The sequence below is a fragment of the Nycticebus coucang genome, chromosome 16, assembly GCF_027406575.1.
Source record: "Nycticebus coucang isolate mNycCou1 chromosome 16, mNycCou1.pri, whole genome shotgun sequence".
Taxonomy (NCBI): Eukaryota; Metazoa; Chordata; class Mammalia; order Primates; family Lorisidae; genus Nycticebus; species Nycticebus coucang.
The window spans coordinates 48985444-49001139 of NC_069795.1; the positions used below are offsets into that span (position 1 = coordinate 48985444).

Here is a 15696-nt window from a genome sequence, read left to right on the forward strand (position 1 = left end):
TGAATTGGGCTCCCTTCTGAGCTCTGCAAATTAAGTTAAAACTTAGTCAAACTGTTTGTCAATGTTTCTGTTATTACTTTGGCAAAAAGTATAGTTATACTGTTTTATAAAAATAGTCCAGCTATTGAATTTCATTAATTTTTAGCCAGTCTTTCAAGAAATATCTTAGTCATCTTTTGCATTCATGTTCATAAAACCTTTTTATTGTATTATAAATCTAGGTCAATAATAACTTGTTTGTAAGATTGTTTCTTTATTCATACCTTCTGGTTCAGGCATTTGTTGTAAATGTTATATTTGTTTTCTGTGTTATAGAAGTTCAATCATGCTTTAATATCAGGAAAGAGCCTATAATTTAATCTCATATAAAATTTTATAATCTAGATGGGACTAAGGCATTTTTAGGTAAAGCTATTACCTTTGTCTTTGCCTTGTGCAAAAAGCTTGATCTGAGTTTCAAAGATGCTTGAATATTTTCTTTCATTTTCTCTCTTTAATCAGCATAGTTGGTTTGACAGCTTACAAGATAACTTTACATTAGATGTGTTTTAATAAAAAAATCAAATAGTTTCATGATTTTTTTTTCTTTCCTTTGGAGACAGTCTCACTATGTCACCCTCGGTAGTGTGCTATGGCGTCACAGCTCACAGCAACCTCCAGCTCTTGTGCTTAAGCGATTCTCTTGCCTTAGCCTACCAAGTAGCTGGGACTACAGACAACCGCTACAACTCCCAGCTATTTTTTTTGTTGCAGTTGTCATTGTTGATTTTAGCTGGCCAGGGCAAAGTTTGAACCTGCCAGCCTTGGTGTATGTGGCCAGTGCCCTACCCAGTGAGCTAAGGGCACCACATGGTTTCGTGACTTTTAATCAACCGTAGAGCTATGTGTTGATTACTCTAACTTGTTATTTCCAAAGAATATGTTGTAAACTCTCAGTAGTTTTTTATCGAGGAATGTTGTTTTAGAAGAAGTTAAAGATTTAAGCCTATTTCAACAAAATTAGGCTACAATAAGAATTTTATTCATGATATGTATTAAAAATAATTAAAATACAGATTCAATTTCTATATTCTGGGAAAATCGAATTCTAACACTAAGACATGTAACTTGATTCTTTTTTTGCACATTGGAATATCTTGAAAATAAAAGATTCTGCATATCTTTGTATTTATATGTACACAAAAAATGCTAGAATCTTCCTTTTTAGCGTAATTTTAACTGAATCTTGTCCTACAAATAAAACAGTGTCCTTGCCCCTGCCCCCAGAAACATGTAATATTTTATTGAGATATCTTAATTTTACCTCATGGTTTATTTGGGATTACCCAAAAAGTACCCAGGTATTAATTTTTATATTAAATAGAGGCCACACTTCCTATAGAATTCATTAAGATGATTTATGTCTTCCTATGTTCTGCTTTTTTTTTTAAGACAGGATCTTGCTGTCACCTGGGTTATAGTGCAGTGACATCATTATAGCTCAACTGCAACCTCAAACTCCTAGGATCAAACAGTTCTTCTGCCTCAGCCCCCTGAGTAGCTGGGACTATAGGTGCATATCCCCAAGTCCCTAATTTTCGTATTTTTTTTTTTTTGTACAGACTGGGTCTCTCGGTCTTGGCCTCAAAACAGTCTTTCTCCTTTGGCCTCCCAAAGTGCTAGGATTACAGGAGTGAGTTGACACACCTGGCCCTGTTATCTATGTGCCTCTTGAAAATGACATTAATTTTTATGATTTATTTGTATTTATGCAACAGAAGTAGAATCTTAGTTTCAGTTAAAAGTAGGTGGTGCATGGTAGCTGTCACCTGTAATGCTAGCATTTTGAAAGGCTGAGGGGAGAGGATCTCTAGCGGTCAGGAGTTCAAGACTAGCCTGAGTACATAGCAAGATCCCCTTCTATACATAAAGTTGAAAAAATAAGTTGGGCATGGTGGCACACACCTGTTGTCCCAGCTACTCGGGAGGATTGCTTGAGCCCAGGAGTTTGAGGTTATAGTAAACTATGAAGATGATGCTGCCTCTAGCCCAAGCCACAGAGTGAGACCCTGTCTCAGAGGAAAGAACAATCAAAAAGTAACTAATAAAAAATGGAGGGCGGCACCTGTGGCTCAAAGGAGTAGAGCGCTGGCCCATGTGCTGGAGGTGGTGGGTTCAAACCCAGCCCTGGCCAAAAACTGCAAAAAAATGGGAGACCAGGCGCTGTGGCTCACGCCTGTAATCCTAGCACTCTGGGAGGCCGAGGCGGGTGGATTACTTGAGCTCACGAGTTCAAGACCAGCCTGAGCAAAAGTGAGACCCTGTCTCTACTCAAAATAGAAAAACTGAGGCAAGAGGATCGCTTGAGCCTGAGTTTGAGGTTGCTGTGAGGTATGACTCCAACAGCACTCTACCCAGGGCGACAGTTTGAGACTGTCTTTAAAAAAAAAGGGAGGAAATATCTTAAGACATTTGCATTTATATTAGAAGGCTTAAGTACTCCTGTTGGAATTTGATATTTGGTTCCATAATCTAGCACTGGCTATATATACAAGGCATTGTTCTGATAGCACTACGAAAGAATTAATTGATTTAATTCTTACAATAATCCTGAGGGGTAATGTTATCACTGTTTTACAGAGGAGGAAACAGAGGGAAAAGATGTTAAGTGACTTCCCTAAGGCCAAATATATTTAAGCATAGTTTTAATGTGAATATTGAAATTGTTTAAAATTTAATTTTTACAGATTTGAGAGCATTCAGCCCATCAAATCCTTATAGCACTTTTGCTAACATTTTTTTTCAGTTTTTTTAAATTAGCTATCTTAAAACTATGGTTACACTAGGGAGGGAAGCAGCAAAAAACATTTTTTTTTTGTTTGAATATTTAAATGTTGCTTGGTAAAGATCTTCAGTAATGTCTTAAGTGATAATTTCCTCCCTGAAATTCTTTGAATATAGGCATGTGAGCAGCAGTGACAGAGTGGGCAAGCCTTACCGTGGTGTGAAGCCTGTTTTCAGCATTGGGGATGAAGAAGAATACGACACAGGTGTAGTAATACGCTTATCTACAGACTGCTTTGCTCAGTCACTAGGAGTGATTATACAGTTTGTTTTGGGACTAGCCAAACAACTACTTAAAAAAAAAATTCTGTAGCGAGAATTGGAGAATCTAGGGCTTTATATTATGAATTAGATTTTAGATATTGTAGGTTATGCCTATTGGAAATCCAAGCAGAAATGTAGAGTAGGCAATTGATTGTAGGAGTCTTCAGCTGAAGAGAAAGGTTCAAGCTAATGATAATTTGGGGCTATTAGTGTATAAATGGTATTTAAATCCATGAGAGTGGATTTAATTTTTTTTGATCATCCACTGAAGAGATTGAGAGTTGTGGCAATAAAGTTCAGAGAATTCCAAAATTGGAGACGTCTAAAAAGAGCCTTATGAAACTGGAGGCAATATCCTAAAAGGCCACAAGAGGGGGATATTGTGTCGGAGCAACTTGTATCTTCTATTTGGTTGTCATTATGTTTTAAAAAATAATTTAGTGTTTGGTTTATAAAATCCCACTGCCCAGATTATCCTAATTAAGCAATCGTAATTAATATTGGTTATCATGTGTATTGGATTGTAAATATAGATATATGTATAAATGTATAGAATGAGAAAAAAAGGCTACTAAATCTCCCTTTCTTTTTCCAGTTAATAATACATGTTGCATATTTTCCATTTCAGCTCATTTACTTCCTTATTATTTTTCTGCCATATAAACATACCACAATTTATTTAACCAGTTTTCTTCTAGTTGACACTGGTGGTTTTCCAGGTTTTTTTCTGTGTCAAAGGATAATGGATATTACACATCTACAGTAGAATGCCTGTAAGTTGACCACTCAAAGGACTGTAACAAACTGGTCAACATAAAGAACTTCCATTGAGTGCATTGGTACATGTCTGTGAAAATTAGATCAACTTGAGGTGGTCATTTAAGGAGGTGATCAACTATGGAGGTTCTGTTGTGTCTAGACTAACTTTTGAAAGTGTATCTAGAGTGTATGTTCTTAGCAGTTTGCTAGATTACAGGGAATCAAACTTGACATATTAATAAGTATTATAAAGTCATTTTCCAGAAAACTTGCACAGTTTCTAATTATTTCTTTTTTTTTTCTCTTTTCCCCCCTCTGTGTTACTTATCAATCTGCCTCCCTGAATATCTCAGCTCCTTTCTTTAACAAAGGAAAGAAGTTAAGGGATGAATAATTGTATATTTATATTTATATGTAAACACACCCATATATTTTCACTGTGGAGAGTTGGACCATAGTGAAAATGAGAAAACCAAAACTTTTGTGTATCACTATGCATACATTTCACAATGTTGGGAGTAGGGTAGCAGTTGTAGAAGAATGCCATTAAGTAGTCTACTTGTTATATATATTTTGTTTAAACTGAAAAATACTTCTGTATATTATTTAGGAATATTCATGTAAGGTTAAAGACATGTATGGAACTGATAATACCAAATTCAGATAGTCAGTAGTTCTTGGTGGAAAGGGAAGGGAATATGAATGGGGAGATATGCACGAGGGTTTCATTTTTTTTTTTTTTTTTGAGACAGAGAATCTCATCTCACTCTGTTGCCCTAGCCAGAGTGCAGTGGCATCATCATAGGTCACTGCCATCTCCAACTGCTATGCTCAAGTGATTGCCCTACCTCAGCCTCCGAAGCAGCTGCGATTATAAGCATGTGTCACCATGCCCAGCTAATTACTTTCTTTTTTTGTAGAGACAGGGGTGTTGATCTGGCTTAGTTAGGCCAGTCTTGAACTCCTGAACTCAAGTAATCCTCCTGCCTCAGCCTCCCGAGTGCTAGGATTATAGGCATTAGCCATTGTGTCTGGCCAGGGTTTCACTTTTGTTTGAGCTGGAGTGTGGGTACATAGGGTTTCCTTTTTCTTTTTTTTTTCTTTTATTAAGTTATATATGCATAGGTCATGAATATGTTTATGCCTTTGTGGGATTCAATGTGTTGATTTTTTGTACAAATTGTAACGCTTACATCCAACTAATCAACAGAGCTTTCTCCTCATTTACTTAATCACTGTGTTATGACATTTGTGTTTATACTTGATAGACTTGATCTGTACCCTTGCAATATATTCCATAGGTGTGGTCCAATTTATAATCACTCACACTTTCATATGAAAGATGAATCACAACTATAGCTCAGGATGAAGGAGGGAAGGGCAGAGTGATGGGTGGGGAGGGGGGTGGTTTGATAGAGGGAGGGTAGACGGAGGGACCACACCTAGGGTTTCCTTGTTCTTCATGTCTCTTTATATTTTGAAGTATTTATTTAGAAACAAAGCAAAGAACATTTATAATTATTAACATTGGAGACTAATTCCTCTTTCTTAAATAAGAAAAATCGAATAATTAAATAATTTTTCTTTTGTTCGAAAAAACTAGATTTTTACTTATTTATTCTAGGGTTGATTTTATTATTTTCCCTAAAATCAGAGATGAGTGAGCTAAAAAGAACTCTACCGTTTTTACTCTCAAGATAGGTGCTTATTATTGGACAAAGCCATCTTTTTACAAACAAGGCAGATCATTGTTATCTGCATTAAAAAAGTTGAGGCTATGAATGGTGTTTCATGCCTGTAATCCTAGTGCTGTGGTAAGGCAAGGTGGGAGGATCAGGAGTTCAAGACCAGCCTGAGCAAGAGATCCCCCATCTCTACTAAAAAAGGGAAAACTTAGCCAGCCATTGTGGCAGGTGCCTGTAGTCCCAACAGGAATATGCAGGAGACTGAGGCAAGAAGACTGCTTGAATTCAGGAGTTTGAGGTTGCTGTTAGCCAGGCTGATCCCACAGCACTTTAGCCTAGCAACAGAGTGAGATTCTGTCTCCCCCCCAAAAATGTGGAAATTTCCCTACTTTAACATATAAAAGTATATTCTTAATATTTTTACCTTACCATATAAAGTGATGTTTTATAAAAATATTTCTGTGTTAGTATCAGTGGCATAAGGAAATAGAGTGGCTGGATTAGAATTTGTTTTTTCTTTTCTTTTTTTATTGTTTGGGATTCATTGAGGGTGCAAAGAATTGGGTTACACTGATTGTATTTGTTAGGTAAAGTCCCTCTTACAATTGTCTCCTGCCTCTAAAAGGTGTGTCATATACTGTGATCCCCATTGTCTCCCCTCCTCCACTCTCCTTGCTCTCTTGTTCCCCCGTTTCCCCCTTATGTTAGATCATCTACTGCCTTCATATTAAATTGAGTACATTGAATTCTTGCTTCTCCATTCTTGTGGTGCTTTACTAAAAAGAGTATGTTCCACCTCCATCCAGGTTAATACAGAAGATGTAAAGTCTCCATCTTTTTTAGTGGCTGAACAGTATTCCATGGTATACATATACCACAGCTTGTTAATCCATTCCTGGGTTGGTGGGCATTTATGTTGTTTCCACACTTTGGTGATTGTTACAATTTTTTTTTTTCAATCCACGTATTCAAAATACTGGATATTTTTTAGACTGTTAAGAAATACATTATTTTAAAAGTTTGTAATATCCAAATTTAACACTTTAAATCCTTTATAGATGAAATTGACAGTTCTTCAATGTCAGATGATGATAGAAAAGAGGTTGTAAACATTCAGACTTGGATAAACAAGCCAGACGTCAAACATCATTTTCCATGTAAAGAAGTGAAAGAAAGTGGACACATGTTTCCTAGGTACATTTTAAAATTTCTTCTTTAGAAGTAAAATTGAATATGAGGAAGTTAATAATACTTAACTGATCTGGAGGAGAACTTTTATTTACCCAAGTACAAGATAAAATTTTTCTGTGTTGGGTTATACTATGTATTATGTCTTGTTTTTTAAAATATTTGTGTAATTTTTATTTTGAAATTTTTCATTTAAAAATGTTAAAGGAGGGGGGCGCCTGTGGCTCAGTGAGTAGGGCACTGACCCCATATACCAAGGGTGGTGGGTTCAAACCCGACCCTGGCCAAACTGCAACAAAAAAATAGCCGGGCATTGTGGCGAGTGCCTGTAGTCCCAGCTACTTGGGAGGCTGAGGCAGGAGAATCGCCTAAGCCCAAGAGTTGGAGGTTGCTGTGAACTGTGTGATGCCATGGCACTCTACCGAGGGTGACAAAGTAAGACTCTGTCTCTTAAAAAAAGAAAAAACAAAGTTAAAGGAATAGTGCCCTTATGATCCTCTCCTAGATTACCAGCTGTTAAGAACTTTTTATACAACTCCATCTATGTGTATAGATGTGCACACTCATACACATACACTTCCCTCTTATCAAACCATTCAAAAGAAGCTTACAGATGTGACACTTCACCCCTACATTCTTTAGCATAAATCTTCAAGCATATGAGCATTCTTATATACAACTCCAATGCCATTACCCTACCTAAAAAAATTTAAAACATTAAAATCATTCAGCATATAAACTGTACTCAAAATTTTCAGTGTCACCAAAGTATATTTTAAAAATCTGTTTTTTCTTCCTGATCCAGGATCCAGTCACAGTTCACACATTGCATTTGTCTGTTGTATCTCTTTAGTCTCACCTGATGTCAACAGTACTCTCTCCCTCCCCCTTGCTTCCTTTTTCTCTTCATGATTAATGAGTCTTTTGAGTCCAGGCTAATTTCCCTGCAGGAGTGTTCCACATTCTGGGCTCATCTGATATTTGTCTTCTTGCAGTACTATCCATAAAAAACTGTAAAAATATTATCACTATAAGGTGATAATATTGAGATACACAAGGGGGGGTGGTGTTAATAGTTCTGTGTTCATTTTGCCTTAAGGAACCAGTTACAGAACATTATAAAACGTAAGAAAGCCCAACTACATACTGCAGTGATGGTCAGTTTTAAATATAGACTTATGGTATGTTAAATGAGAATAGTTTATGAATGTAGATAATACTGTGAAAAGTCTGAAAAGTAGTATAGTTCATTTCAATCAAAAATATTATATTTAATGATTTCTATATATATTGAATGTTTTATTATAAAATATTAATGACTTTTCTTAATAGTTTCAGGATTATGTTTATAAAACATTAATTTTGCATACAATTAAAGAAAAATTTAAAACTATAAGCTTACTTGCTTACAGATATCCTCTGTTTATGTTTTCACATTCTAAAGTAATTTAATTACAGTGAACTTTTTTTATAATTGGGACTGTTAAAGCAGCACTTATTTTGAATTACATTTATTTAAAATTCTTTTTTTCCTTTAATGCTCTTTTCTCTCATCAAGTCATCTGTTGGTTACTGCAACACATATGTACTGTTTAAGGGAGATTCTTTCACGGAAAGGATTGGCTTATATACAGTCTCGACAAGCACTTAATTCTGTAGTTAAAATTACATCCAAAAAAAAACATCCTGAGCTAATTACCTTCAAGTATGGAAATAGCAGTGCTTCAGGAATAGAAATCTTGGCAATTGAAAGGTAAGATTTTTCTTAGGATGATATTATCTGAATTACTGTTGTTCATTATTAAGCACAGTTTGTTTATGTGTTTCAGGGAGTGGATGGTGGAATAAGATAGTTGAACTACTTTTATTAGTGTTCTTTGTTACCTTTTCCTCCCCAGGCCTTGGTCATATGTGGTTTAGCCATTAGTGTATGATTTCAGTAAGTGAAATAGAAAAACTAGCTGGGCATTGTGGTGGGTGCCTGTAGGTCCCAGCTACATGGGAGGCTGAGGCAAGAGGATCGCCTGAGCCCAAGAGATTCAGGTTGCTGTGAACTACGATAACGCCATGGCCTACCTCAGGAGACCAAGGAGACTTGTCTCCAAAAAAAAAAAAAAAAAATTGAAGTCCAAGGGATTGAATGAATTCCTAGATCTTCACCCTCCTGACTCCTGATCAGTAGTTTATTCCACCTTGAGTCAGTTCACATTGTTCTCTTGAGATTTGGCGTTATGTTTACTTATTTACAAGAGTGCTTATAAATAGTAAGTTGAAGGTAATATATGAACACTTAAATAATCAACTTCAGATGTAAGGGAAAATTAATTCACCTTTTCCACAATTGTACAGATAATTAGGTAGCAGACATCATGTATCTGTACTTATGTTTCTCATTGAAAGAAAGTAATATTTTTGAAAAAATAAAAATCACTTTATTTTATGTAATAATATATTCACATTATGAAAATATTCAAATAGTAAAGGAAAACGTAAAGAATGTGTTTTGTAAATTCTACCCTGTTAGTATTTTGGTGAATATCTTTTCAGATATATTTCTATATGTATGTATCTATTCATATATAAAAACTAGATAGATTTGATACAGGCTTTTTAAATTTTTATTTATTTATATTTTTATTATTAAATCATAGCTGTGTACATGAATGCAATCATGGGGCACCATACACTGGTTTTATGTACAATTTGACATATTTTCATCACACTTGTTAACATAGCCTTCCTGGCATTTTCTTAGTTATTATGTTAAGACATTTATATTCTACATTTAGTAAGTTTCACGTGTACCCTTATATGATGTACTGTAGGTGTGGCCCCACCAATTACCCTCTTTCTACCCATCCTCCTTCCTCCCCTCCCTTTCCCCCTTAGGTTATAGGTTATAGCTTTCATATGAAAGCTATAAATTAGTTTCATAGTAGGGCTGAATACATTGGATACTTTTTCTTCCATTCTTGAGATACTTTGCTAAGAAGAATATGTTCCAGCTCCATCCATGTAAACATGAAAGAGGTAAAGTCTCCATCTTTCTTTAAGGCTGCATAATATTCCATGGTGTACATATACCACAATTTATTAAAATCCATTTGTGGGTCAATGGGCACTTGGGCTTCTTCCATGATTTAACAATTATGAATTGGGCTGCAATAAACATTATGGTACAGATATCTTTGTTATGATGTGATTTTTGGTCTTCTGGATATATACCTAGGATACAGGCTTTTAAAAACCTGATTCTTTTTAGAAAAAGTATTAGTTTAATGTCAGTATGTATGCATCTTTATAAATTCTTCACAATTTAATGATTACATGGATATTCGTAGGGCACTGATTTAACAAGTCCACTACTGATTGGCATTTAGATCGTTTCTAGTGTTTCACTATACCCTCTTTTAATGGATTTTTTCCTTTTTTTTTAATTGAGACAGAGTCTCATTTTTGTTGCCCTCGGTAGAGTGCTGTGGCATCACAGCTCACAGCAACCTCAAACTTTTGGGCTCAAGCAGTTCTCTTGCCTTAGCCTCCCTGGTAGCTGGGAGTACAGGCGCCTGCCACAATGCCTGGCTATTTTTTTGTTTGTTTTAGCAGGCCCGGGCCAGGTTTGAACTCACCAGTCCCAGTGTATGTGGCTGGCAGCCTAAACACTGAGCTATGGGCGCCCAGGCCTTTTAATGGGTTTTTAATAATCCATATTCATAGACTTGTCCAATTAGTTTTTCTAGGATAAATCCATACATGTAGTGGGTCAGATAATACACACATTTAGATATCTACTTATAAATTAATTCTAACCAAAGGACATTTGAATTATGACTTTCATGTATGATTCAGGTAGTTGATACTTGTTTTAAATGTTTTTCCCTAAATTTTGCTAAAGAAATTGAAGTTTATTTTATTTTATAGATGAGCATTGTTTTAAAATCTAGAGTTTTAGAAAGACAGTTGTAATAAATTAGCCAGATTCCCCCCTCCTGTTGTTCCTAGGTACTTAATGGTTTCCTATACTGCCTTGCATATGTAACACTTGCAGATGATTTATACAGTGGAATTTTTTGTTAGGTTTCATAGAAAATGCTTTTTAAAAAAAGTCATATTTTTATGCTCCTGGAAAAGAATATGGCTATTTAGTCTATGGTATTGGTATTTTGTATAATTACCATGAATTTCATCTTTCTTAATATTTCAGATCCTATGATATCATTTTTTATTTAATGTATATAAAATTATACATACACACATATCCCTTTGTAAAATTGGGATAACCATACCTATTTCTTATATAGGAATCTGTTTTAACTTAAATTACTTGCTCAAGGTCAAACTACTAAGTGTTGGAGTTATCATTGTCTTTGAAATTAGATACTATCAAATTATGACTGTAGCTGATTGAATTATGACTGTACTCTGGGCAGCAGGATATTGTATTTTTTTATCTTGTGTTTTTTTATCTAGCCATTATGTACACTTAATAATGATTCAAATTTTACACTGTTATGAAAACTCGCATTACCTTTATGTTTAGGTTTTCTTTCTTTCAAAATAAGCTTTTGTATATTTGTTAAATAAGCTGTGAGGAGTACATAGGCGGCATCTCTGCTGGCTTTGTGGGTTAGGGAAATCTTCCCATTGGAGGTGACATCTTAGCTGAGTCTTAGGAAAGCACTGTATTAATCTACATATATTTTTTTCCCCATAGGTATTTGATTCCAAATGCAGGGGATGCTACCAAAGCCATAAAACAACAGATCATGAAAGTTTTGGATGCTTTGGAAAGTTAATATAAAATAAAATTATTTAAAAGAAGTTAAGGCAACCAAGAGAAACATGGACATAAATACTTCCTGACTGAATACTAACTGGAGACCTTTGATTTGCTTGTGGGGAATGCTTGAAAAGCTGGTCTAAGAAAGTGTAAATTGTTGTAATCAATCTCTGGACAGTTAAAACTTTTACAAATTTTCTTCTGCTTTTTGTTTTATAAAATGATTTATTATAAAGGTCAGTTACTAAATAACCTTGGAGTAACTGACCCTCTGCCCTTAGGGACACTAAGTAAGGATATGGAATGCAGTTCTGTTTTGAAGAGCTGTTTTAACAAGCATCACTATCAGTTTAAAAACAACCATACACATGAATATTTGCAATGTCTTCACTGAAAATTAGAGATAGAATTCTAATTCGAAGAGACTTCTTTAATTGCTACATTTAGTTTTACTCACTGAACACTATTAGAAAGTTAAAAACATAGGTTAATAATTAGCTTGCTGTTTGTTCTTCTTAGGGTGAAGTCTTTTTAAAGAAATGGGTAAAGATTCCTGCCAATTCAAGATACATTTCATTTAGTGAAATGTTGAAATATCAATTTCTGAATAATCTTTGCTCCATTAGCTAATTATTTGGACATTAAGTGCTTCAGAAATACTAAACTTTATTTCGATGGTTTTTAAGGGGCAGTTAAAAGCATTATAATTAGGAGGTAGGCATGTTAAGATGAAAAATTAACATTTTAGGGACAGAATTGTATTTGTAAAGCTGTCACTGGTCTTTATTACAAGTGGATTATATGATTTATATTTCAAAACAAGTATTAAGCACACATTGATTTATCCTCATTGAGATTATGGTCTGTGACCACACTAATATCCACTTAAATAAAAGCCAAATAATCAGAGAGCTAGAAGAACTGTAATTGTTATTATCTTCACTTTCTGAAATTTCTCTCTCCGGATTTTGCCTTTTCATTAAAGTTCCTGTAGTTTGAAACTATTTTTATTCTCTTAACATGACAAAACTGAAAATCGTTCTGCTTTATTTTATAGCTTCTCAATTTAATTTATAATGGTCCATATTAGACACATTTGGTAAGAGAAATCCAGTAACACATTTGGGGCAATGGAATGATTTTTGGAAAAATCGATTTGGGAAGTAGCAAATATATTCTGCCATAGTCTAAAAAGGGGTTTATAGGAGAAATTTTTAGATGTACCCTGTTAACAGCTGGTTATTTTGATTTACTTCTTAGAAATCAAGTGAATAAAAGGCAACATAATTCAGTAAGTTTTATAATATTTAATAAAAACAGTTTGAATGGTTGAAGACATTTGCATGAAATTGCACCTGGTGCAATACTTGATATAACTCTCCCCCAAAATTGTTGTATTGCATTTTTTCCCTTTTTTGGCACTCCTTTAGAAATGCCCTGAAGTTGGGCGGCGCCTGTGGCTCAACGGGTAGGGCGCCGGTCCCATATGCCGGAGGTGGCGGGTTCAAGCCCAGCCCCGGCCAAAAATAAAAAATAAAAAAAAAAAAAAAATGCCCTGAAGTCTCAGTTTTTGCCCATTTCAGCATTGGGAGGTTTTTCATAATATTAATGTAAAGATGTTTGTGTTACTGTTTATAAATTACAATTGTAAATAAATCAGTACAGTTTGCTCAGAACTGTGTTCTTAAAGGCAGTGTCTGTCTCTCCTTTTTTCCCAACTTGTAAATCTCCTGAGGTTGATCTTTTAGAATTTAAATGTTCGTATTTCAGATTCGTATTTGTATTCAAGTAGATGGGGAGGAGTAAAGAGGTAGTTTAAACTAGTTTAAATATTGACACTTTTTATTCTAACCATTTTTTGTGGGCTCATTTGGACCTTCTATATACATGTCCTATCATCTGATGAATTAATACAGTTTCACTTCTTTCTTTCCAATCTGGATGCCGTATATTTCTTTTTCTTACCTAATTCCTGACTACAGCTTCCAGTACAAGGTTGACTAGAAATGGTCAGGGCAGACGTCTTGCCAGCTTTACTCTATGTATCTCTCTAATCCCTGAAGTATATTAAGTTGCTGTCCCTACCTCAGTGGTTCTCAACCTTCCTAATGCCATGGCCCTTTAATACAGTTCCTGTGGGTAAGAACCGCTGCCCTACATTAAATAACTTGTTCAGGGCCAGGCACGGTGGCTCACGCCTGTACTCCTAGTGCTCTGGGAGGCCGAGGTGGGTGGATTGCCTGAGCTCACAGGTTCCAGACCAGCCTGAGCCAGAGCGAGACCTCGTCTCTAAAAATAGCTGGGCATTGTGGCAGGTGTCTATAATCCCAGCTACTTGGGAGGCTGAGGCAAAAGAATCGCTTGATCCCAAGAGTTTGAGGTTGCTGTGAGCTGTGATGCCACAGCACTCCACTGAGGGTGACCAAGTGAGACTCTGTCTTCCCCAAAAAACAATTAACTTGCTCAAAGTCACATGAACTCTGGTCTCTTGATTTGTAGACATCTGCATTAGAAATTTTGTATGTAGCGGCGCCTGTGGCTCAAAGGGATAGGGCACCAGCCCTATATGCCAGAGGTGGCAGGTTCAAACCCAGCCCCGGCTAAAAACTGCAAAAAAAAAAAAAAAAAAAAATTTTATATGTATTTATGCCTGTTTATATATGTTTACACACACATTCTCTTGGGCTCTTCCCTATACAAAGCTCTAACCCAGTGGTTCTCAACCTTCCTAATGCCTCAACCCTTTAATACAGTTCCTGTGGGTCATGACCCAGAGGTTGAGAACCGCTACTCTGACCCAGTATGATAATTCCCAAGTTTCATCCTTTGCTTTCTGTAGTGTACTCTTTCCTTCTAGGATTCCATCTGCTCTTAAGAATTTCTGCTCTTATTCTGTGCAAATGACTCCAATTCTAACTCCTGATTTTCAGTCCCTTCTTTCTGTCACTTCTCCGATACTCTGAAGGAACAATTAGAGGCATGCTGCCAGAAAGGAGAGCGGGTATGAAGTGGTTGTAGCAATCTCCCCAGGGTGAGGAAGACCTCACTGTGGATGGTGGTGATGGGAACTGTAAAGGGACATAGCAGGGCCATTTCTTGAGAATAAGAAGGGCTGTGTCTCTACCTAGAGGTGGGGGAGGAAAGACTTGAAAGAAGCAAAGAAGCCATACTCTGTAAAATAATTTAAAGAGGTTTGTTTATTTTGAGCCAAATTTGAGAACTGTGACTTGGAAGCCCCACAAGAAACATTGAGAACATTGACTCGAGATTACAGGTGAGGTCATAAGTCAAAACATGAAAAGCAGACATTGGTTTGGCTCAAAAAAGGATATCTGGTGGGGGGAGGCTTACAGGTTATAGATGGGTTTAAAGATTCTTTAGCTGACAATTGACTGAAAGAGGCTCTGTCTAAAAGACAAGGAGTCAGATGAAAAGGAATAGCTTAAGGTAAAGATAAAGCCTCTGTTAATTAGAGACAAAGTATAGGACAAACTGAAGCAGCTCATGCATAGCCTTCGGCCTGTGAGTGAGTCACAAAGGACATCTCTAAGAAGGGGAAGAGGCATGATGAGGCCTGTCTGATTTGTGTTCTCATGGTCTGCAACTCAGTTTTGAGGATCCTTTTAGCCAAGTGAGGATCCAGTCAGTGGTTGAGGGGAGAGCCTTAAGATTTTGTTTTAGTTAACAAAAGTCACAGACGTGATTTAGCTTTTTTGGAGGGCTAGGGAGCAGGGAGAATTGGAAAACTGCATAAATTGTTTTGCCTATGAGTAAAAGCTGGGAGGAGAAGCTCTTTTGTATATGATGCATCGAATTTTAGATGCTGAGTTTGAACTGATGTTAAAGTCATGTAAATAGAGATAGCTTTCAGGCAAGTGAAAATGTTGGAATAGCTTCTCTGGAGTGAAAATAGAAATCTGACCAGTACCAGCCTGAAACAGGTCATCAACACTGTGAGACACAGGTAACATTGGGAATAGACTAAAAGAAAAGGAACACCAGGTTTTTTGGCTGGGCTTTCAAGATCCATTTGAGTTAGTCGTTTTACTTTTTGGCTTATTTTCAAACGTTAGACGAGGGGGAACACAGAAACAGCTGATAAGGCTGAATGAACAGGTGGGGAGGGCAGAGAGGGCTGCATAAACTCCACCTTTCAGCCTCTTGTTCCTTCCCACAAAGATCCTGCAAGTAAGGTGA

The 15696-nt window shown here is 36.2% G+C and overlaps 1 protein-coding gene across 4 annotated transcripts in view; it reads left to right on the forward strand.

The window, feature by feature from the left end:
• The window catches only part of TBC1D23 (TBC1 domain family member 23), a 78953-nt gene extending 67257 nt beyond the window's left edge, over positions 1-11696 (forward strand). For all 4 annotated transcript variants that reach the window (XM_053564928.1, XM_053564929.1, XM_053564930.1 and 1 more), the window contains 4 exons: positions 2941-3029; positions 6590-6725; positions 8278-8472; positions 11434-11696. In XM_053564928.1, coding sequence (XP_053420903.1) covers positions 2941-3029; positions 6590-6725; positions 8278-8472; positions 11434-11515 — 502 coding nt within the window. In that variant the 3' untranslated portion in view covers positions 11516-11696. The remainder of the gene's footprint in view (positions 1-2940; positions 3030-6589; positions 6726-8277; positions 8473-11433) is intronic.
• The last annotated feature ends 4000 nt before the right edge of the window (positions 11697-15696 follow it).